The 25,842-nt window shown below is 40.9% G+C and overlaps 1 protein-coding gene across 9 annotated transcripts in view; it reads right to left on the bottom strand.

Annotated features, from left to right (window-relative positions):
- The window catches only part of Stacl (SH3 and cysteine-rich domain-containing protein), a 148,125-nt gene that overhangs the window by 74,248 nt on the left and 48,035 nt on the right, over positions 1-25,842 (bottom strand). For all 9 annotated transcript variants that reach the window (XM_086979231.1, XM_022793964.2, XM_086979229.1 and 6 more), the window contains exon 2: positions 23,067-23,175. In XM_086979231.1, coding sequence (XP_086835357.1) covers positions 23,067-23,175 — 109 coding nt within the window. The remainder of the gene's footprint in view (positions 1-23,066; positions 23,176-25,842) is intronic.

The raw sequence follows: 25,842 nt of genomic DNA, 5'->3' as shown, positions 1-25,842 counted from the left end.
CCTATATAGATAGCATGGCTCGCGGGATCCTGCCTTGAGAACCGCTTCATTTAAGCGTATGCTCACCGTAATAAGATGGCTTATAGCCTGCTTAGTCGTGAGGTCACGTTCTGTTGATAACTTTCTGAGTCTTCGGCCACTTGTTCCTTCTGAAGTGTTTCAATCGGGTTGTCTCTTTGTTATAAGTAGTTTACGTACTTGACATCCTACCCGAAGCTAAATATTCGTAATACGTAAGTGACGCTTATTGTCCTCTAGAGCATAGTTTATACCTTTCAGAATGTAGAAGTGTTAAAAATTTTGAAGTGCTGAGGATCAAGGCTGTTGATCCCGGTTACAGAGGTAATAGTGCGTTCCTTACTGATGTGTCTCTTGTAAATACGACTCTTTGGTGTTCCATGGTCGTTTATACGAAGCCATTTTTTCATATAAACTTCTATACATTTCTATGTTGTTGCGACACGGAAAGCATCGATTCAATGCCTGCGAAACTGTAAGGCCATATATCTCAAAACGACTGTGTCGCGGATGTCTGCTCAGGTGCTACCTACTGACTTGGGGCTATACATCATCGTTATTCGATCACCAAACGTGCACGGTATGCAAAGTGGTCTTTATTCATTAATATTCTGAGCTCAAAACTATTAGCCCTTTCTTCATAACTAATGTATATTTTATTAAATTCCATAATAAAGAAATATTTATGGAGTAAGTTTAGGCGGTTCCATAAGTGTGGCAAATTTGCCTTCCGTCGCTATATGATCTTGTCTTCCTACACACTGTTCTTTTGCCTGTGTCACATACAATCGTTTGTATCAATAAAGATATTATTCAAATGCTGTTTGAAAACAATCCATATGAAGAGCATCGGTTCAATAGGGTCGAAGTCCATCGTTTGTGTCGATTCTATAACATCATATGATAACATGCTTCAGTTTATAATGAACGTACCAAGTGTCGAAGTTGTGCTTCAAACGCCAACATCTTGTTCATCAGAATACATAGTATCGCAATGCTCTACGTCGACCACCATACTCAGCGTTATACTAATTGTTTGCGCGTTTTTCAAAGCATGACTTGATCTATTCCTAACCGTACGTCTGCAGATCACGGGCCGATCACCGTAAGTGAAGACGCTAAAGAATGTTGTCGGCATCGTTTCTTTCGACGTCCAGAAACAATGACAATGATATATATATATATATGTTGAGGATCGAAGCGGCATACGATCAGGACTTGCATCGTCAGTGATGACTTGAGCTTGACAAATGGTCATGCTAGATATTTAGCTGTTATTTTTTGTCGATAACATCATCGTCGACCTTACGTTAGATCAGTGGTAGATCTCTGTACTTTTTTTTTCCTACTGCAACGGTTAAAAGACCTTCTTTCTTTAGACGAATCGACGTTCTTGGAATAATTATTGTTGTTTTAAGAAGAGCAGATCCAGTCATTTCAGTTCACTCCACCTAAAATACAAATCTTTAGCAAGAACGGCTCTATTATTACTTTGTACAAAAGTCTTTAGGTCAGCAACAAGCTTAGCCATTCTTTGTTCTAGATCTTGTACTGAGCCATTTAGGTCGAAGTTATAACCTACAACTCTCACGTGCTTTTTATGCAATATTAGACCAGCCACTACCATCTTGGAGCATATGTCAACCTTGGAAACATTACTACGCGAAGTCGCCTTTTTGAGTAAACTTTGACCTCTTTACCCACCCGACCACTGCAATCCTTACAGTAAACCCCAAATTTACTCCTTTTCGATAATTCCGTAGACGTTAAGCTAGCGTTATAAGCAGGTCTCGGTAAAACATGCCGCTTTGATCTTCTCAACAGTAGGAAACGCAGACCGAAAGTGACTGGTGGCATCAGATTTTGATAATCAGTAAAAATTCAAAAGGCTATCTCACACTAGATTCATTGTCTACGGGCAGCTAATTTTCGAAAGTTACTGGCTGTCGCAGAATCCGAGAATTCGTTCTCAATCACATCAATATTACTATTTTCACTATCAAACATTCTGTTTTTGCCATTATATATATATATATATATATATATATATATATATATAATATATATATATAGACTCATAGGTCCTCTACCTCGAAAAATATCTGTTAGCTATGGACCTTGTGCACGTCGTGATGATCAGGAGCCACGGCCTACAGTTTCCATGTTTAATATTTTTGCGAAGCTCTCGTCAAGCTTTCAGAAAACTGTAGACAAAGCATAATTACATTGTTGCTGCCAATATGTACGTGCGTATCAGCGCTTGTAGTTTATCTAATTTTCTAGCCCAGTCAAAAGAAAACAGAGTTCGAATTAATGGATTTAATTAACATGTACAGTTTCGTGTTTAAAAGAACCTTACTGCTTGGAGCACGTAAAAAAGAAGCGTGGCCACACCGTTTTTTTTAGAGCGTGTGTCATATCATAAATAATCCTAATGTCAAAAAAGGGCAACGGAAATGCTGTTTTTCGAATCCGATCTTTGACCGGGCCGCTGCCCTAACACCCGCTTAGTGAATAATACGTTCCACTTCGAGACGGACTTGCTCGTACTGACCTTGATGTCAGACAGTCGAATCATTTCGCTCAGACTGGTCCATTATCCCTCTCAGCTTCTCGCGGAGCTTTCTCACTGTTCTGAACGACTTCGTTTTACAACTCCACTCGGCATGTTCTCTCTCGTGGTGCAGCTGGCGCTTTTGCGTATAGGCATTTAGCCTAATGCGCATTTTTCAAAAATGAACGAGCCTCACGAGAAAGAAGCAGCGCTTCAGTGCACGATCGGCCGACAGGGAACATCGAAAAGCAATATGAAACAACTGTAAATACTGAGAGCAAACCCATTTAGAATAGCAAAGGTGCAATAGTAGCTGGAATGGTAATGGTATAACCTCAGAGAAATAGGTAATCGGTTCGGCCATGCGCCTGCCGTAGGCATCAACGGAAGTCTCACTGCTCGCTCGTTTGTTCACTTCAACAGATGCTTTGATCACTTAGCAGTCTGTCGCAGCCAACTCACTTCCTATGCCGTGAAATTTCACATGTTTAGAACATGATGATAATGGAAGATGCAAAACAATCGAATAGAAAGCAGATCTGAAGACACTCCCTTTTCCACGTCTGCCGCTGCAGGCTGATGTGGCCTATCTGAAAATTTCGTACGCATCTACTGTTTATGCTTGCATGTGTGTTTGTATGGCTACGCGCAAAGTGAAGTGAGTATTTATATATTTCTTTTGGAGCGTCTGTACGGCACCCCATCTGTGCCTAAAAAGTGTCGGCACAAACTGCTCCGATACCATAGCGGGCAGAGCTCATTGGGATACTAAAACAAGTTAGCACGAGATTCAATTTGTTAATGGCACCTTCAACTGAACTCCTTACGGCAGCGGGGTATAGGAGGAGTCCCCTCCTGAAAGAGCTTCCAATACTCTTGCCGATTCTGGACCCTGCAATAGGTCTCTTTTGCTAAGATGTTCTTATTTGTCCTACTGACGCTTAGGCTGGCTAACTGAAGTCCCTCGTGCATTTCACGTGGGAGCAAAGCAAGCGACGCGGGCAAACAGATAATTCCTAACTCCAACCATTTCTCTAATGACCCGGACGTTTGCTACCGTCGCTCGTCCTATTGATGTCACTAGTCCTATTTGCTTCTCTCCTTTCTGCGAACTGCAACAGGAATCAGCTACAGTATTATCCCACATGACCAGCCGGTGACACCGTTAAGTCGAGCTAGCACTTCTAGATGAAGCTGGGACCAGTGGGAGATGTCCTTCTGGTTCGAATCCAGGTTTGATAACTTTTTAGGAGCCAGCTGGGGTTCTATTTGAAGAGATTCGATCGTGTACGTGTATTGTACTACGTGAATTGATAATTCTATAAGCGTTTACTTCGGTTACACATTTGCAATAGCAGTACCAAGGTAATTATTGCTCATCCGAAGGATCGATTCTTATCCAATAAGCTAACTTGTCATTTTTGGCACGTGGTAGATTTCTGTGATAAGCTAATTGACAGAAGGACACGATAGCGTATGTCATATATACGTTAATTATTTCTTGGCCCTTGTGGCCAAGGCTCATTTACAAGGAAGATCGACGGACTGTAAATGGCAGTTTCTATGGCAAACATCCTGGATGAGCGCGCTCAGTTTTATTCAAGAAATTCGAAATTGGCTGTATAACTATTACGGTTAATGGTTCTTAAACATATCTTCACACTTTAGAGCGGTGGTGCTCCTTTGTAAGCAGTTTATTCTTCTAAATGACTTCGTTGAAACACTGATGGTTTATGGTCTTTAATATAGCGGGGCAGAACGGGCTCCTAAAATCTAACCCTCTCGGTCAAAGCCCGTCAATGGCATCGTATCCCTTGTAATCTGTCATCTAATTACTGATTAACGAAATACACATTATTAGAGAGATAGCAGTCCATGAAGAGTACACATGGCCGCTCAGATATTGTATTATAGACCCAAAAGGATTGATGTGGTATCTAAGCTTTGCCACGTTTTTATGATTATGACAGCCTAAGGACACTTAATCTTAATGTGTTTCGTCTATAACCGACATTTGTATTAATTTAGCAGAATGATTTCTTGCGAGGCATGTATACGTGAATTACGCACGTTGTATGAAAATATGCATAAAAAATAAAATTTCTATTCTTTATAGATGTCTAATCTTGCGATTCGTTATAGAAACCCACAGCATGCAGGCTGTCTCAGATAATATAACCATTTTTTATACATAATATAATGATGAACAACAATTTCCTCCTCTAAAGAGTTTCAGTAGTCGGAGAAATAACGCCTGAGGCGTGCATGCCTACCTGTCCTTACTGTCATAGGATACACTGGCTCATAGACCTTTCTCTCTTTTTATCGCTCTATATATATATATATATATATATATATATATATATATGAAACGTGATTTCATTGATTATACCTTTGATTGTTTCGCATTACTCTTTCCTGTGGTCCATGCATTCATTTCTCAGCAGATTTGCCGTTTATCTACTTTTCAAGCAACCCTATCCTGTCGTCATACAACGAACGCTTCGGATCAAGCTACGGACCATCCTTTATTCAAAAACACCATCCTCTAACTGTTCGTCTCCATCATCCTGGTATACCGGTGCGCTAATAGTGTTCTCTCTAACAGCTGGAATATCGCAGCTCTCGTGTCTTTAGTCAGCGTGGACTTCCCGAACATGTTGGCCGTTCATCCTCTTTTTGTTGTGTAGGAATTTCGTAGGCGGAATCAGGTTAAAACGGGCGTACTTCAACTGAGCGGCAACCTGGGTTGCGGAGGCGCTGATGAGTAGTAACCTTGCATTGCCAGCGTCGTTGAAAGGGCCCTAAGCGGAGCATCGCGGCAAACGATGTAGCAGGGCCAGTCACTCTGATAGTTCTGTGGGTGGCATCATCATATTTATTTCGCTCTGCTGACGTAAGCGTAATACTAGCTGCTCTCTTGCGCATATGCGGATGGATAGTTAGATAGATAGGCCGTGTGTGGCCGTGGTTAGTCAGCTGGAAGTAGCACTCTTCTCACACAACTTCCATCTTCCTTCCTCGTTCTTACAACAGTGCGGCCGAGTGTCACGCTTTGCCCAAACGGCCCTTTATAGCTATTTACAGTATTAGTACACACTGTCGAAACTCTCCTTAAAAACCTCGGAACTTTCATGATGGAACACTTCTTTTATGAGGTTTGTATTCAAGTGTGCAGTACGGGACGACTCACCACGTGGCGTATCACTTCTTTTCCGGGATATCATTATAAATAGAATGATGAATACTAATAAACCGAATTATTTTAGATTCTATAAGCAAAAATCATGGGTACTATGGGAACTATGATAGGAACGATGTCGCTTGTGAGTTTGAGTTCCTAATGGTTCGTCTCTTACTTTAAGTTTGGAGGCTTCTATCATATAATAAAATAAGAAAGTGTAAAAAGAAAGTATGGTACTGTCGAAATGTTTCGATCAATTATTTAGGCTATGCAATGTACTTCACTAATGTCTTCATAGGTCCAAACGAAATTCAATAACAAGTTTTCTAATACACAGACACAGTTACAGCCTCTCGATTTCAGAAGACTTAAAGGAAATTTATACCTTAAAAACTTATAACAAAGAAGGAAGAAAAATAAACAAATTTATTCCAAACTAAGATAAAATGTTTAAAAACTACTTCGGTATCTGTTAGTTTAATTTCTGCCTCCATACTGCATATAACATTCCTAGATATCCATCTTATATATTGAGAAAAATAAATGCAAGTGCGACTTGTGTCTATGGTATGGAGAAGATCTCTTCGAAAAAGTGTCCTCATCATGACTTAACTATTGAGACCGGCTAGATAAGTATTTTTTTTTTATTTAATGCGCGCCACTATTTAAATGCTCTATTTCTTCTAAACCGCAACCAAAGATACAGATAGGCCAAAGAGTCCGTATTACATATGCGTCTTATAACGCGTGTTCTAATTAATAAAAACAGATTGATTTCTTCACCATGGTAGAATGTCTTTACTCAGAGTACAAGGCGGGAAAATGGCTGAAGTAAGTTCATGCGTGTAATTTTAACGCGTTCGCCGATTTTGTCATAGGACCCGTCCACAATGAAGGGCATGATTGATAGCGGCGACAAGCTATCATAAACGAGCCATAGCAGTCAATCAATGCAAAAAACACAGCGGGCATACAAGCTAGTTCGCGTTGCATGAAACACGCGAGAAATTGCTAGGCTATGGCTAACTGTGATCAATGTATAACAATCGCAGGCCAACAGGACAAAGGTTAGAAAAAAAACAACTCAACAATTAGGTAAGCTTTAACAGTGAACAGGACCGCATTGGTATGGTTTATGAATGTATTTATAGATATCAGTTCCTCCGTGCTGATGAGCGAGAAATAGTTCATACCGTTGAATCGAACAAGCTAGGTAGTAGCAGGTGAGTATCATGTACGGCCTCAACAAGCTGGATCGATGGACTGAACATTTTTTATCAGGGTCACAGACCAGACCAATGAATATATGGAATAAGGCAATATGTTACTTTGTTAGGATAGATAAATATCCAGTGCAATCAGATAGGATCAGCCATTGGGTAAGCCGATCCTCATGCATATGCATGTATTGACCCCTTTAAACGTTTCTTTAAACATTGGGCATCTGACAAATTTTCAAAGGAGTACTTGTTCTTCAAATAAGCAGAGAATTCTTCCCTGCACCTCAGAGATCGCCAGTGAAATTAAAAACGAATTTCACAATATCTCAGTAGCATATATATATATATAGTTTTTTAGATAAGTGACGGTAGAGGCGCGAACCGCAAACTGGACGAATACGACGAAGTAAACGATCTCTCTTTTTAAAATGTAAAGTGGTTTATTCACTGCTTTTTATGTTACTTGGAGCAGTTGCGTTGGTTGTTGCTTAATGGAAATCTCATAATAGGAATCCTATATTTATCAGGAGCTATTGCCACCCGTCAAACCGCCGCTCTACCCCTGCGGCGTCTCTCTTATCTACTCAGACTTTTGAGTTCCTGTCATAGAATCTATCTACGTAGCAATAAATGACTTTTCGCTCAACGTTTAGTCGTTCCTCACTAAGAAGTTCGTTTCTAGACAGAGATGAAACAACTTTGCAATTGTGCTATAGGACTCAATGACGACTAGAAAGTCCTCACCACGTCGTTCTGTTGCACGGGCACGTTGTCAGTCACCTCTCGTCACGCTAAAACGATAAAGGAAGGTCCTCTGGAGGAAAGGCCTGCCGGCGAGTCCCAATTTCTAGAAGTGCGTCAGCAGCTTGACGCTAACAGTAGCAGCAATCTGTCAGTTAGACAGGCGCTGAACGGAGTTACTCAGTAGTACCGCCGTTGTCGTTGGGCTTCGGGCCCTCTTTTACCTCCAACACAATTGTCCGTTTGTCTACTGCGAGATTATTCCTTCTAGCACAAACGGGTTTACCCGTCCCTCAAAGATCAGGCCTCATACACTTCGGCGTATTGCGCAGGCGTAGATTAGTAACGCAACGAGGATAGGAGTCATAGGTACAACACCAACACGAATAGAAGCGAGTAATTATGTGCGGCTAGGGCAAACATAGTGACAGTCCTCCCAGGCTAGCTCGTCTGCAGCGAAGACCGTTAGCAGCAACAAAACTGCGCATGCTCGAGAAAATACAAGAGACCAATAAAGCGAATAGGTGGGAACAAGGAGCGACATATTGTTGTTGTATTTGTGACCGTCGCTAATTGTGCAGTTATGTGCGGCGGCGGCAGTCGAACCGGTCACATTGAAATGACATTAAGTGGGTTGAATCATTAAGAATCCGGGCTTCGTCCAAGTATATAGAGTACAATAAAAGGTATAATTAGCACTATTGAAAAGGATCCTTTACGGTCAGCTATCACTACGCGCCTGAACAGCATGTGACGTGGCTTCAAGGAAACCTCGCATATGCTTTTTGCATAGGAACTATCACAGTTCTCTAACGATAAAAGAGCTCACATTCCCAATTAGATTTATGTTCGTATAGGAAGCATGCATTTGCGGTATATAGGGTGAGCGTAAGTTATTTTTACAAGCAGTTTAGCCCTAAAGTAACATACAACATTATATGTTTGCTTTGACGAGTAACAACAGCATATGTTGTAAAAAACCGTCGCGCCAAACCTATCTTGATCTACCTTTATGGTAGGCTATGGATACTTTTTAGCTACACCTATTTATGTAAATTGTAGGTACAATCTTTATTCTAGTATTATAGTACCTGTCGAATTACCTGCAAGGTTTCCTGATTTTTGCGACATACGACGATAGATCAGCGATACATATCCAGCGGATAAGATTTTGTTGATATTCGCTACGTTTCTCTTGTCGCTATAAATCGATAGTATTTTTATTGAATTAAAGCTAAAGTAACATTATTAATACTACTTAGTGGCGTTTCATTTAATCTACTTGCATGAAATTACAGGTCCATAGAGTACGTGGCTATGTACCTGTAATTTCATGGTATATCTTTGATGCAGCCTCGAAGTACCCCGAAAATGATCCGGTTAGCTAAATAGCGAATTTACAAAACAGATTTCAAGAATCGAGATGGCTAACGCTAGGCAACTGACTGAGATCTCTATTGAGCAAATATTTGCTTTAAGACCCTCAATATCCATTAGCGATTTCCGAGCGAAGTTAATCAATTTAACCACTCCAAAAAAAAAACTCGCAAAATATACGAGCTTTAAGTATTACCACGGGCTGAGATATTTACCCAATTTTTTTCTGCCCGCTACTTCTAGCTTCTGCATCCTTTTCTCGTTTCATAAAGCTCTAGCTTTTCGCTGCGCTATCTTAGCCTGCCTTAGGGCTTTACCAAGTACTTGGAGGCAAGCTGCAATAACACTAGAATATAGTATATACTTCTACGACTTTTTGCGATACCACTATTATTAGAAGCTCTTCTGAGGTAAAAGGGGCAAGACGTTTTCCTCTTTAGCTTTGCCTGAACCTTACCATCAACGTCCACAGGTCAGCGACATTACCACTGACTGTAACTACCTTATTCGAAATTGTGAAAACGTCCCATGCGCTAGTCTTAGCATTGCGGGTGGGAGCCGTGTACCTTTCTTTCTTTCCTTCCCATTTCAAGGTCTATCATATTTTCTGGGTTCACTAAGAACCAATACAATTCGCAGATAATTGGTTGTCCAGTTCGGCAGCCATCTGAGCGAACGACTTCAGGTAGGCGGTGAGCGCTTTCTCGATTCTCAAGGCTACCGTGTCAGCTCTGATAGCTCTGTATTCTACGCGAAATCGACAGCAGACTTAGAGCCCAACAAATCTTCTATTGCCCCCATCCCAATAAAGGAACACCAGTTGATCGACAAAGAAGGCCACGGAAGGCTGTGTAGTGCGAATCCCATGGCGACAAAGGGAACAAGATTTAGTATAGGAGAACCGGAACTCAAAGGTGAGACAAAGGGGCTGCGACTGGGTTGCATCTGCTAGAGAAACGCTAATCGGTCAACTGATCGATAGTTTGCCAAGGCATCCATCTAGGCTAGTCAGCTATTTCAGAGCTGCTTAGACTAGTGTAGGATCTATTAAATGCTTTGAGAGGGCAAAGCAAGGTAAGCGAGTGAAACGTAATGGAATCGAATGAGATGCTCGTGGCGGCGACAGAGATGCTGCGGGCGAAATCTTGCTAGGACTACACGAGTCAAGTGCAGTATATAGGATAGAAACTACGAGAAAACGCCGCTGGGACATCGAAAAATGACTTCTGCAATAACAGACCTGCAGACAGGTCAATGTCTACCTGACTCAGGTAGAGGACAGAGAAAGAGAGAATAAGATTCGTGTGGAGCCCCACAACGGAGCCAGGCGACACACACATAGACAAAGATGGTTCAGTAATTTTCGGTCGTTGCAAGATGTAGTGACAGCAAAGCAAAAATAAGATCACGGTTGCTAGCAGAGATAAAGTACTGCTGTAAAAGGCTAGCAGTGGCAAATCGGTAAGGCATCAAAAAGCAGTTCCTCAGAGTCGGGAAAAAGTCAAAGTGGCGAAGGAACTGACACAACTAAAACAGTTGAGGCTTGCGCCATGTCGCGACAAGTGGCTCCGCTAAAATTTAAACATTAAAAAGAAAGTTATCCCATAAACGGCATAGAAAATACATAATTTGTAATTGAAGGGAGTCACTTCAATGTTAAAATAATTGTCCTCATCATTTATAATTCAATGCAACAAATTAAATGTATAAAGTACAAAGTAAACAAAATAAATGTACGAAACAACACGGAAACGAATTAGTTGTGAAAAAATAAGGTGAGCAAAAAACTGGATCGTGGCAAACAAGTGAAGTAACTTGTATAAGCCGCCTGAAGAATATCTACCAGTCACTGTCACTCAAGACGGAAAAGTCATTAGGAATAATAATGTACGAGAAAGGCTGATGGCTTTTCGAAGAAGATTACAACTGGCAGGTAGATCAGACCTGTGTGCTCCAATATATAATACAGCATATGAAGGCTGGAAATAGTCGGGAGCTCGGTGTTGCCGTTAAGGAACAAGTACCGAAAGTTAATGTCGTCAAGGAGATTGGAAGTATGTGCGTGTGCACGAGTACGAGACAGGGAGCGCAAAAGACATCGTCGTGGTTGGCGGTGTCGCCACTGTTATTCCAAGACAAGGTAGTGTAAGCTGGTCTATACATAAATTACCTCGCCGCTGATTCAATTACGTAAGGTGTGAATGAATCTGTTAGCGTACACGCGGAAATTGGGTCACAGGTAAATTTTGGGGTTTGGTAGGAAAAAATATATATATGTTTAAACAAGGCAAATGTATCGAAAATGGTGGATGGTAAAATAGTGATATATATTATAAGAATATTCCATAGACAAGTGAAAATAATGCCCTCGAATTTGAGAAGCCATGTCGAGTGGAACCTGAAGACAAACAAAACTAATACGACCTGCTCGAAATAAAAACGTAAATGTTTTCTTCTTTTGTAGAAAAAAAAGATTTCTTTTTTGGTTTAGAGTTTCATAGACCCATAGAACAGAACATTAACCTGTATCTAAATAAATAAAGTTAAACGGTTACTTTTGTATATTGTAAGTTTCCGCAAAGTAGACAGCCTTTCCTTGCATTAGATGTATTTTTTTTTTAAATAGGACATAGAAGGCCGTTGCCAACACTTTTGCTTAAAGTTACATCGCTTTTCACTGGTCTGAAGCTCATAAAAACTGGGAACTGTACAGCATAGAACATTACATCTGTACTAGTAGTTTAAGTAAAAATGCCTTGGAAGTTAAAGGGAAGGAGAGAAGTAGGCGACGTCACGAAGCGAAACCCTACAAGCCAAGGCTAGCACGTCGATTCGCCCACGGAGGAAAATCCGTAGACATCATAACCCATTGCTGGCTATGCTGATTACTATGTCGATTAGCCTTGAACGTTCTGGTTTAAAGGAAAAAAACTCAACTTACATGAACTTGTTCTATACACTTACAGCCGCTGTGTAGCGTATATATACGCCGAGCAGCGTACTCTAAAATAGCAATGCGCCTACAAAAACCAACCTTCGCTCTCAAATTAGTCAAATCACTAGGGGCATAAGCATGGAACGCGTTTTTTTGTGATGTGCTCGTAATGGATTGACTGTAGTGGCCGGCATAAGGGAAACTTGACATTGATAGTCACACATTACACATAGATACGTTTACCACAAGCAATGCTATTAATAATATAGCAAACAAGAAACGTTCACAGGTAAGCAAATATGGGACATCCCCTCTTATTATACTACTGAATATACACCTAGAGACAATATTCCACCTGATTTAGGTGGCATCGTACGGCATCAAATCGTCGTTATCACGGACAAGCAGTCACACAGAGGGCTTAGGAGCTGATGAACGATCTTGGCCAGCTGTCGTCGGTCAGCCCAAGATGCAGCTAACGCCAGTTGTACTTGGCCGAGGGGATAAATACGGTTTAGAAATGGCACTTGGTCCTGGGCCGCAACTGTATTACTGAAAGTGGCAAAGGGCTACGGGGCGTAGACTCACTAGCACCACTCACTACTGTCGTCCACCCGTCCCGTATAATGCGAAATATAATATGTCCACTACAATAAAGAAGGAACTAAAACGGGGAAAGCTCAGCGAGAGTATGGCGGAAATCGGCACGAGACATCCTGAATATCCGCATACATTCGCTCTATCTCTCTCTCTCGCTCTTGGCCTATCGGTCACTCGCGCATCCGCAAGGGTCAGTCAGGCCAGACTGACCTACTCGTTTACGATGCGTGTGCTTCTGAAGTACTAACGTTGTTTATTGAAATTTTGGGGTCGTCCTCTGTTTTTCTGATCCCTCCATGATTTGAGCCGCTCTAGCTGAGCTCGAAAAGAAGCAGCTGCAGTGTATATAGAGATCGCGAAAGAGTCTACGAAGACGAAGAGAGGACAAAGAAATACGCTATAGTTGCTTTGCAGCGATGCTAGCGCTCGCACAGCCGTAGGTTATCGGACTAGATTGTACCGTACAAATGCATGCAGAAATTTGGGAATTTTTCACATACAGATTACGCCTATTCTTCAAAGTAGACCTTGATCTAGCCATTACGATTACTTTAAATAAAGTAATCGTAATGGCTAGATCAAGGTTTTAAATTGACCGCTTCGTTAGTAACGCTGACCAGAGGATGGATCGTGATGGTCCAGTCTATTCGGTCAAAGGGCCTGTGTTAACATCTTGCGATACCGCACGAAGTTGCTTTAAACCAAAGATCTTCGTATACCCAAGCTTCTATAGATGCGTTTCTGACATAAAGGATTCTCACTTGGTCTGTGCGCGGTCAGCTTTACACGATGATCCGTCATCTATTAATGGGCTTGCGCACTATGCCCGTAATCTAGAAATGCTGTTGGAAATATCTTCTTGTTACTTTGCGTGTGCCATCAAGAAGATTCGATTCTTACTGAGCTTTCTGATAGGTTGTGTTCTATTTGCACTTCTTCCTCTGGGGCAGAATGATCAATGGTTTATGTTTTTCTCTGAAGCCTATATGATTTTTCAAATTCAACTCAGTTACCTTCGCTTTGTTGTTTGATGGCGGTCTACTGTATGTTGTACAAAATCGAACAGGACACAAAGATGGCAAATGCTTTGATACAGCTAGTACAAGAAATGTTCTTACCACAACCAATCGGATGATCAAAGCTCGAAGACGCAATTGTATCTAGAATAATTTGAGCCTGTAACAAATCGACCTGATGTCTAGATACTACTAAATATTGCGCGTCTTGTTAGGGCATTTATATATAAGATGGTGTTCATTTTCGAGAGCGCATGCTTACAACGACTAATGAGAACCTTAAATTAACCCCTTAATGAGAACCTTAATTAAACCCTTACAATTATATATTGTTTTGCAGCAAATAGAACTTTATCAATAGTCAACAATGTAAGGTCAACTAGGGAAGCAAGAAGCTTGCCTGACCTCAGCGAGCTAAAAAATCGTTGAGAAGCCTGCAAATATCACGGTCGACCGATAGGAACTTGAGACACCATTCCTATTAAAACAAAAAAAAAGCATTGTCGAACGGTGCTTCTCATAAGCTATCATACGAATATGTTTCCTTTTATTGTTTTCTATTCAAATAAACATAAGCAGCTCCAGTGTACTTATGGAAGAGTCACACGAGCAATCACTCACATCAAAGCTGAAATACCAAAAAAGTGTTAGCGAAGGAAATATTTTTGTTTTTATAAGTATAAATTTTCTTCACTAATATTTTTTTGGTTCCTACAAGTGTTTTTTTTCAGTTTCTGCAAGTGGCATATCGCTGTGAGTCATCTGATTTTCTTCGACTCTCGTCAAGTTTATGCGACTAAATTGATGTACGAAGTAGTGAGTAATCTTGTCATCTGTCTGTTTAATGTCGTAAATTAGAAAAACACTGGAAATGACGACAGACAGATACAGACGCAGGCCAAACTCGAGTCACCGATTCCAATGTGATAATTTCGCCTTTTTGATATAATGGGTACGCGTGCAGCCTTCCTGGCTCCAATATGGAAAGATATCTAAAAAAAAATCCCATCTCGGGGGCCTCTCAAGTGCGACGGCTGGTAGGCCCGGTTAGATCTGTCTCATTCTAAGGACTCACAATACGAACACATCTAAGGAAAGATGTGTTCGTATTGTGAGATAAAGCCGATAAGTATTAGAAGTCTGTTGGCTACAGCAAAAGAGAGAGACAAAGATTATTTTTTTAATATGTCGAAATGGACCTCTATTCTAACTAACGGCGATGTTTTATAGCACGACGAATGAAGTGTGAATCGTTTACGAGAGCTCCCAGCAACGTTGCTCTTAGGTTATCAGTTGCTAACAACGATTGTTTCATTCGAAGTTAGAAGAAGAGAATCACTAACCTCATACAAAAGCTATCAGGTGACTGTATTGAGCACCATGCACTCACTCGGATAGACCTAAATGAGTCGCCTTAATACTTGGTGCTATCGCTTTCATCAAATACCGCTCAACTAGGTAATAGTTTATAGAAAATATAATGTAAGGCTTCTCACAGCACCCTACAGACACCTGAAATCGGCTTTTACAAGCAGCGTTTTTTGAATATATCTACTATTCGTTAAGAATTGTTTATGTTAGACCGGAAAATGTATGGGCGGGTGCAGGTGCAGGCCGTTTGTCATAATGAACCACGGATATTATTTTGACTCAGTAGACACTGATATAGTATATGTGATTTCAAACTAAAAAAGCTACATTAAAAGCTTCAAGACTTGGGCCTTAGCTCACGAAACGGATACTGAACAACAGTATAGTTTATGTATGCAGCCAATGCCGGTGTTAAAATAAGATACAAACTTAATCTTTAACGATCGATTTTCAAACCCACCCACATAACGTTTGGCCATAGCGCAAGCGCATTGGCGCGCCATTTAAAATGTTAAATACATATAGAAATATATGCATTAGACAAACGTAAAAAAAAGCACAGATATAATCTTATGTCATAATGGAAGTCTTAACGTTCTGCTCTCTTTTGTGCAACTCGCGTGTAGGTAGCTGCGCTTTGACCGGATGCCATGTAACGTCGCCGTATTTCAATGGGAGACCATTTATTGTTCCTTGTCTTCTTTTGTATCCCAAATGGTAACTTCTACAGAAACGCCACCGTGGTAATCGGTTACCTAAGGGCTTTTTAATTGGAACTCATTCGGATTCATTGTAGCGGCTGCCATATTATCAGGTCTGTTTGCTTGTGGCTAGCGGCTTAACAGAGCCTAACGAGTCACAGCGATCGAGAGCATATCAGAAAATCTGGGTAGGTGGCCTGTTGCCCTAAGATTTCGTCGCGAGGCTTCCTACTAGCTAATATCTCCGTTACCATCAATGTAGTATAGCAAATACGGCTTTGTGGCAATGGCTATAGCTACTGGTGCAAGGATTTCATTAAATAGTAATTTGGGTGCGGCAACAGTTTCACAGACGACCAGCCAGGCGAACATAAGCTGAGGTGTTCTTTTCTTAGCTTCCGAAGGCTTCAGAGCGAAGGTGCACGAGTAATCTACTGATCTAAAATTTACTCGCTCTGTTAAAGGTCAGTCGTTGTGAACCCAATGTGGACAGTTGCACGAAACTGAACTGAGGACATCGTACGCCGTTCGTAGAAAGGCCGTAGGCTCCCGAACTCGACTATGATACCGAAGGCCATCATAGGAAAAAGAAAGAAAGGTTTTTATGAGTAAATGCTAAACTCGGTGTTCAAATTCAAACGGGTTCCGTTCAAAAGAAATTTAGTATAAAAGGTTTATACATATATACATGCTCCATCTCGACTATAAGCATACTAATGAGTAAGCACCAAAGTCTCGATGTTAGATGTACTACTGTAAACCTCAAAATCTACTGAAACCTCGACTAGATGTTTTCCAAGCTGTTCTAAAGTCCGCCGTACTCCGATATGGTAGTTTTGAATTAATATTCTATGTAGTATTTAAGTCAATAACTTAATTCTGTTTGCGTTCGGCGCGCCCATCCGCAGCAGTTGCGCACTACCGTGTACCAGCTTTCTGATGATAGCTTTCTTGCCAGTCATCAGTGAAGTGCACTTTATCAGAAACACCTCTCAGTATCAAGCAAAGTACCGAAACTACCCAGTGTGTGCCTTTCAATGTAACAGTAATACGTCCATCTTATTTTGTTTGTGTATTCTGTATTATTGCATGTATCGTACCTCCTATTTCTTGTGTCATAGAATCATTTGTTTAACACGGCCGCGAAACCACTGGCAAATAGCTTCTGTCGTTGCGGAAAATTAACATTCTGGCCTTCGTGGAGAAGGTGTCCATGGGAATCAGTCTTAGAGTCGGCAAGTGAACTTGGAGTGGACAGACCAAAACATTCCGACGATCCTTTGTACTAAACTCGAGTCAACTACAGAACGCAGCTTTGTCTGAAAATATCTCTTTAGACAGCGATCGTTCTACTTAGCTATTTGCCAGCGTCCTTACACCAGGCTTCTATTTGTTAATTTTTAGTTATCGTTGCCGTTTCAGCATCAGGCCTTATTGTAGGTACAATTCGTGTTGTGCAGCGGAGTTCACTAAGGTAAGCGGAAAGTCCAATTGGCATTGCAATAACGTGTTGAACTACTATTTACCATATAATTTATGTATATGTAAAACTATTCGTGACGAATTACGTTATTATGTTAATCGCACATTGTAAAGTATTCAAGTGATTTTTTGCAGTCTCATATCTTTTAAGCCAGTTTAAAATCACGCTGTTATAGTTTAATTGTAGTTATTCCCAGTAAGAGTGTCTCCTCGTTTAACCATGATCATTGCCTTTGTACAGTTATCATCCAAGCCTCGTTTTTCATTTGTCATTAACAGTAAAAATTCGAATCCTAAATAAAATCACGATACCAAAAATGTCTATTGTGTAAACAACGTTTGTTCTTTGTTACCCAAATAATGGAATGAGGTTTTCAACTGCCCTAGAGCTCGTTTCGGAAAGCATACTTAAAAATGATCCCCGAAATAGTTCTTCACTATTTATTGTGAGACCAGTCAGTTTCAGCTAGAGGCATCGACCTGTGCGCTTCTCAAATACATTGGCTTCTTTGATGGATCTTCTCTAGATATACGAATCACGGTCCTTTTAATCATGTGATAGTTTCCACATTTGTTTTTAGGGATTATTGTGAAACTTGAAATTTTAAGGCAATAGTGATATATGCCGTGATCGTGCGAGGATGCCAAGGGTGTGCCAATAAAGGAGCTAGAGCAGTGGTATCTTTATCAAAGCTCTGAGGGGGCAACGCTCTTGCTCATGTCATTCTTCGACGTGCGTTCGCCTGTCTATCTGACCCAACGACGAAGACCGCCCCAAAAGGAAAGAAACAATTCAATAAGGCAGGCATCTAGATTCTTCTATTTGTCTTACTTATACTAGGACGGTAGCATGGCACAAATAGTAGAGACTGAGCTCGTGCAAGCTCCCCATTCACCGGCGAGCTCCAGAACGCGGTGTTAGTAAAACGTACGTCGTTGCAAGTAGAACGTACTGTGAAGTGCTGGCAAGAGTTCGAGGAACTCGAGGTAATGAAAAGAAACTGCGCAAGGATTTGACGAAACTAATAGTGGTCGCGGAAAGAGCCTTTCAAAATAATGTGGATTTCTTAAAAGTGTCCTTAATTCATTTGACTTCAAACATACCGAGAGACAAAAAAGACCGCAGAGGAAAATAGTCTAGGCCGCTCCATCTATGTATACATATATGTATATATAGATGGAGCAGCGGCGACATAGTAAAAAAGACGTCAGATGAACGTTTACCCGGTCGGTCGAAGGCGTTCGCCTCGCTGATTCGGAAATCTAGAATTGAGTTTTGCTGCTGTCGATCGCCTGTTAGCTGCTAAGCTTCTGCAGGTCGTTCTCCCTTTCTACGGGACCTATGTTCACTGTCAATGCGCAGTGGCAATTTAGTTCTCCCTGGCTACTGTTTTGTTAGATACAGCTCACAATATTGGCGCCACGCGATGCGCCTGTTACCGTTTCTTTACTTGCGAAACTCCTCAGCAGCGTGCGATGTTGATGGCTGCCGTAGCTGAGAGAACAGGATATTGCCGGCTAGCCGGCCGATCGCTACGCACAGGTTTGATCGACGAGCCCGAAATTCTGACGGACTTAGAAGACCGATGAAGTAAAAATCAGAAGTGCTAGACGTTAGCTTCGCTCAATCCGCGCCGATCGGATTAGTACGCACCTCGAATATACCTCGTGCGCTAATTCTACTAGCTGCTGTCGTTTTTTAGCTGCTCCGTCCATTACCTGATCATTCTACCTCTGGAAATTTTTCCCGCGGGCGAAAAAGGATCCGAACAGAATATTTGTGCTAGTAGCAGGATATCGTAGCTCGGGTGGTCTGTTCCTCGGATTAGTTAGTGTGACCCCTTCTTCCGAACGGCCTGTTCTAAAGTAAATACGAAAGTCTAGACGAACGAAGAGCATCTAAAACAAAGATCAGTTCAACTCCTTTGTCCGAAGCATTTGGAGGAGACTATCAATTATTAGTAGAAAACTACACATTCTAATAAATTTTATTTCGTTGTCTGAAGGTTGTAATCGACGAAAGCTCATAATAATAATAATATTAGTATTTATTACGTTTGATATTACGTTTACTTCACATCGTCGTGGGCTCACACTGCGCCATGCATGGTACCTTACTAGGGCAACTTTATTACACTGAAAAATGCTCTTATTTCTAGGCATTGTCAGTTAGCTCACAACATACGATTACTTGTTTGTTGACGATTTCTAATAAATTTTATATACAATTTATTTACAAAAAAATATCTATTATCACATATTTACTGCTTAGAGTGACGTTTGTTCAAGCCTAGACGTCTGGATCTCGATGTGACTGTTAACTATGCAAATGGAGACGCCAAGGTCCAAATCGATACGCCGAAAACTTTCGTATGACGCTTCGAACGCAGTGGGAAATAGCAGCATTGTGATGGGCTTTGTTTTCATAATCCCCGTATGCTACTCTATAGATACTAGGAAGCAGGCCATCAGCATCCGGTTTTCAGCGTAGAAACTGCACTCTAAATGAAATGTTATTATTATTATTATTTACCATGCTTCATTAGGTGAACTATGACAAAAATGCCCTGCGAGTGGTAAGAGTACGTTAAACCATCAGCGGCTCGCATGCTATAGTTTACTCGGGAAAGATAAAATCGGTAGAATAGTTAGAAGCACCTTATTCCGGTCAGCGCTAATTAAGGTCACTAATTGAAACAGAGATGATATAGATCTGTACGTCAGCTAAGGTCTTGTTATAACGAACCCAAAATATTTTTACACTAAAGGAAGCTATTTAAAAACCTACCAGAGAGTTATTTATCCCCATAGCCCTTTTGATGGTTTGGTTACATAAGTAATAATCTTTCAGCGATATATTTTGAAACGTCGAGCAACGATTTTTTCTAGCAAAGACTAACTTGATCTAGTAAAACGCACTATTGGACAACTGACTTAGACGCACGATTTCGCCGCTCTGCATTATTATATCTAATCGGTAAATATTATGACCTACAAACAAACTATGATGCACGATTCGCTCAGATGAGAACAGGCAAAACATAGGTGGCGCTTGTGGTGAATACTCAGTCCTGCATCGACAAAAAGGGGAAAAGCTTTGAAGAGCTGAGGGAAATATCGAGCCAAACAAGACGGTGAAGGACACGTAAGGGCGCGGGAAGGTACAAAATGCAACTTTCGCATGAAAACCAGTTGAAAGGATTGAATCTCTAAAAAATGAGCTTCGCTAGTCAGTGCAAATGACTTGAGTAAAGTTATATCTGTGTCTACGGAAGCCCCGCACGAAAAAAAGATGATATCTGGAGCAATAAGTACCGAAGCAATAAATTCGGCCGTTCATTTGTCAGCGAAGTATTGGACGACAAAATGACGGTGCCTGCCTGTTACAACAGGTTGGAGACTGACTCTACACCTAGTTGAAGGCGGGCTGTGGAAATGCTGAGAAATACTAGAGAAAAAGTACGGCTCTTTGGCTTGAGCGACACAGTTGTTATTATAGTAATTGAATTGAAGTCTGCCACGATTTTTGTCAGGTTTATAGTAACATTTCAGATTTGTGTATATATGGTTCGTGTCGTTTATCGTTAACTCTTTTCCGAAACGCCTAATATTTATCTTCTTTTCCCAGTATCTTGTCTTTTTAATGGTGTGCTCATTAAACATCCAGCTTTTATCATGCTATTAACCAAGAGTGTTCAAGAGCAGCTTTTAGTTATTTCACTAAATTCATGAAAGGTATCGATGCGATGAACGAGCGATTTGCTGAATCGCTGGCTCATCAATTTGTCACACGATAGGAACTTTTGGGAAAAAGCAGAAGCAAAAGATTGGATTGAATGGAAGAACGTGGCGTTGCATTGAAAGCATCGGGGCACGGCAGACGATCAAAGGAGCTGGAGAGACCGCGTTGAACTAGTGGCTGTAGTTACAGCTACCGCACCCATTCGCCCTTGGGACACCAAACAGGATGGCTGTTAAAGCGAGGATCAAGAAAAGTGCGGCGGGGGTTTTGCACTCGGTGCAAAATAGACCGGACGGCAGATATCGATAAAACGTAGAACACGGCTAGTAAACGGAGCGGATAGCGGAGGGAGAAAGGGTGGGCAGGGGACGCCAGTGGCGGTAGGCGACCCAGCGGTCGAACTGTCTCAGTGCCTGCAGGTGTTATATTGACAACAGGGAGAATGGGCAAACGAGTTCGAATTTGAGATTAATATCGAGAAAAACGTACGGTACGATGCTGCTGTTACGATGATAAGGTGTAGATAGGACTCTACCAGGCGACATGCACAGGATAGCTTGCAGCCTACAACAAATAATACCTTTGGACGGAAATCCACAAGCAGAATTGCCTAAATTTGGACAGACTGTTGTAATGAAATATTTGGGAAGAACCATATAGTTACAACTGTAGTACGACTATAGTAGCGCAAAGCAAATCTATGTCAAGGACGAATAAATGACGATAATAAAAGGAACAGAAAAAAAATATATGTTGTTCCTTCCTCTTACTGGCAACATGTCTGTGATAGATATCTGCACTATAGCTGGTAGGTGCCTGAATATTCTGTATAGATCCTTAGGTAAACGACAACGAAGTTCCACACTGTATTGTTTCACCATTACTCATAGAGTTTCTTAAACTAGTACGATCAAGGCTATCGCTATTGCATGTCCTGGTGCATAAATTCTAGTTGGTTTGTAGCAGATCTATTCGTTCTTCGGCGGAAAGAAGCATCGCACCGAGTATGGAACGGACGAAGGCAACACGATAGGCTGCAGATATGCCAAAACGTTTTTTCGTTGAATTAGTGATTCTTTTTAGTAAGCGAGATCACCTTATCAATAATTCGAATGTTAATATAGCACATATTATATATAATATAATAAAGGCTCGATTCGAACAATTAGATATTCAACAGAGTGGGAAAGAAGACCCGCTATGCCTATGAGAGCCGGACAAGGTCAAAAATGCTTAGCAAGCACTAGCCCAGAATGTGGCAATGCTTACATTTTTGCGTTCTCTCTTACGTCATTTTTGGTCACCCGAAAATGGAAAGGGGTGCGATGAAGAAATTTCGTTGCAATAAAATGATTTTTTTCTCAGGGTATCAGGAAAAGCCATTACGGATATACGTTTTTATGGTAGGATTGCCGTTTCCCGCTGGCCACCTCGAAAGAATCAAGCTGAAAACTCGGTGTTTTATTGAGTTATGAATCACTCTAACTGTTACATTGTTTCTACCAGTACTCGTTGTTTGATTATAACTACATTCACTTTCAAATTGCATCCAAATAGGTCGTTCTCGAATTCAGTTGGATCCTTCAGGGCTACGATATCGCCATTCAGAGGAGTGGTTACATCACTCTTGCGATTTTTTCTGGCCTAGTTATAACGTTCGGCAGGTAGACTCGGAGAGAAATACTTGACTCCGTACATAGCCAGTTGCTCAACACTGAAGTTACCGACTCCACCTGTGCTGACGGGAAATATGTAGGTAGAGATGACATTATTACCGGCTTTGTCTGTCACAACTATAGACTCCTAAGATCATACGGCGCTTAGAGCAGACACTTCCAGAAACCAGTATCGCATTGTATTCTTATTGTTTATGAACTGTTTATAACATATTATTTTTCTACTTAGGCCTCGTGTTTCGCTCAGTTCATTCTAGTTTTTCTGGAGTATTTGATCATAATCCATGCATATTGTCGTGCTGTATGACAGTGCAACCATCGCATACGCTACTCACTGAAACAAAAAGTAGAACTCTATATATATATATATATATATATATATATATATATATATATATATATATGTATATATATGTATATATATATGAACATTTACACGAAATTCGTACCTCTCCTTCTTGAGCTCGATATTGCGCTTTCGGAAGGCTTCGACCAGAAGCTGAAGATCCTCGGCATACTGCTCATGCAATTGTGACAATTGCTGCGTGAAGTCGGCCACTGGAAATCGATTTCAAGTACATAGATCAAAAGAACAAACAAAATAAAAAAACAAAAAGAGAAAAAATTATTTGCGAGAAAAAGCAGTAAACTACGATTAACTGTCGAACGTACCTAAGTACATATGGTTAATATAAGGTGTGCTTATTTATCGTGTTGTATATTTAATAAAATGCAAAAAAATAACCGAAGATTTGGAATATTGTCGTTTGACGGGCTTTTAGGGGAGAACACAAGTGCCTACACGATTCTAAAATTAATAGCAGGTTTATTTCTAAGATTTGCTCGTTTATGTTTGATTTGGGATATTTTATTTAAACGAAGAACTATAAGTTTTAGGAAGTATATTATTTATAACAAAAGAAACAACCATTTCAAATCTCTAGAAAATATTGATTTTATTATTTCCGCCTAAACACACAGATATAAAAACCAGGCGGGACTATACTAGGACTTGTAAACATCGAATTCAAGATAATTTTTTTTTTTGGATAGTTCAAAATCGACCTGAATTAACGAAATCGAAATGAAGAAAATACAAATCTGGCTTTATTAAAGGTTGTTGCAAAAACAATTTTCCCAGAGTCACATGAGCTCAATAGAAGCATGTACAGATCCAAAAAGGAGGCTGAATCTGGCAGCAAGGCCCTATAGTTTTGAAACGTTCCATTTGTGGAGTAGATTCTGCTAACTACGGGAAGTGCAAATGGTACCGATTAACCTCTATTGTTCTTTAAGTTCTTTTCTGTGCACGAGTCACTTAACTACAACATCTACTCTGTTTTTTTTTTATACACATTGTTCTGAGCAAGGCGTTGTTTTATCAGAAAACCTTTTGGTAAAAAATAAAAAGCCTGCGCGCTGCCAACTTGCAACAACGGCTCCACGTTGGCAAATTATGTACAATTTCTACGAGGCGGATACATCTGGCTTAAACAATGGCTTAACGAAGATATACGAGATAGCCGGGTACTTGCCTTTTGTGATTCATAGAAAAATGTACAATATTTTAGAAAAATCTTTACTTAGTGGCTAAATAAATTGACATAGTAATTTAAAATCTACATATGTGTACATAGATACTAATGCATGAAAGATGTCACTAATTTAATATGCAAGCATGGTTGGGTAGCATTAAGAAAATGATTAAGACTGGTACAATGCATAATGGTAACACGTAGAAACCATAAAGCTTGTTATATTGAACCAAATCACAAATTTTGCCGAATTTCCGTCCAAGTTCCATAACGGACCGTGTGCTGATCGGACTCGACCTGGACGATGCAAGGCCTTGGTAGTACCAAACAAGATAATTGCCAATGAACCCTATGACGTTTGGTACTTTTGACAATACCATGTACCAATGTGGAATCATTATTTATTACTTTTAGCCGTGCTCAAAATACACGCAAACACACACACAAATTAGTCTTTACTTCAGTGCACGAAATGTTTGCGATTATGACTTAATCAGCAGTACCTATATAGACGGCAAGCATGTTAGGGGTCAGTACTCTAGTGTAACGCTAACGCAGACACGGACGTAGAACGAAAAAGGTTACTTCTATGAGCCCAGAAATCCAGTGGTTTAAATCCCACAACATGCATGTAAATACATGTGTCGGAAGAAACATATCTCCGTTGAGGAGTCGTCAGTGCTACCGCCATAGTCATTCCCTTGTTCCTCGGACACATCTCTATAGTCGTACAACTGGGTTGTGGCTATTCGATGGAAAATAGGTACTGAGGTTCCGGAATAATTAACCTATTTTTCGAACGATGAGCCTTCATAGCGCTTACGAAGAGCGGTCATCGTCTGAGGTTGTTGCGAGAAAGCTACTCTGGCGACAGCAGTTCTATATAGCACCGTAACGTATGTATACGTGTATGAAACAACGAGAAACACAATTGCACCATTCATTCGAGCTTGCTGTCGCTTATTGACCACTCGTATTGAACAGCTCTAGCTGCCAACTTTAGTTCCAATTTGAGCAAGTTGTTTATGTGAAACATTGAGCTTGCCAACCTGCTAGCAGCTTCTGCCTAGTGACTATGCGTCCATGTATGTATGTGAATGAAACTTCACTAGGCATACCACAATAGAGTGTGATAGCAGTCATGCAGTCTCTCTAACAATTCCTAGCCTGCCCCGACTTATACAAGTCACGATGCAACGGTAGAGTGCCAAGAAGAAGCATCTTAGAAATAGCGAGGATGCCAGTAATGTGAACAGCGAACGAAGGTGAAGCTTGAGAGATAGAAGGACCTGACCATGAAGGCCAGTTGTTTTTGTGGCAATGGTAGTAGCAGCAGTCGGTGAATGAGAGGGGGGCTGGCACTAAGCAAGGGTAGGCATTTGTTTTGTTCCTTTGACCTTGGCTGCGGGCTCAGAGGTTGCCCTACGAAACTGAGCTGGGCTGGCTTAGATACGGCTAAATAGGGGCCGGTCTCAGCTGCATTCTAGACGAAAAAAGTCGTTGGTAGTCACTATCAATTACAACTTTCTCCACTCTTCGCAATTACGTACTAGGTCTTAAGGTGGTACTAGGCGAGCTTCTTAACTTGTCCCCGGTGCTAGTGCCGTTAGCGTTGTTGTTCTCGTCAACGCTTGCCACTGCCGCCTTGTTCGACCGATGCGATGCTAGTCCGAGACGGCAATGCAACTTA

This window comes from Varroa destructor, unplaced genomic scaffold (assembly GCF_002443255.2).
Source record: "Varroa destructor unplaced genomic scaffold, Vdes_3.0 BEIS01000002.1, whole genome shotgun sequence".
NCBI lineage: Eukaryota > Metazoa > Arthropoda > Arachnida > Mesostigmata > Varroidae > Varroa > Varroa destructor.
The sequence above is the reverse complement of the archived record's forward strand: the minus strand, read 5'-3'. Positions and strand labels throughout refer to the sequence as shown.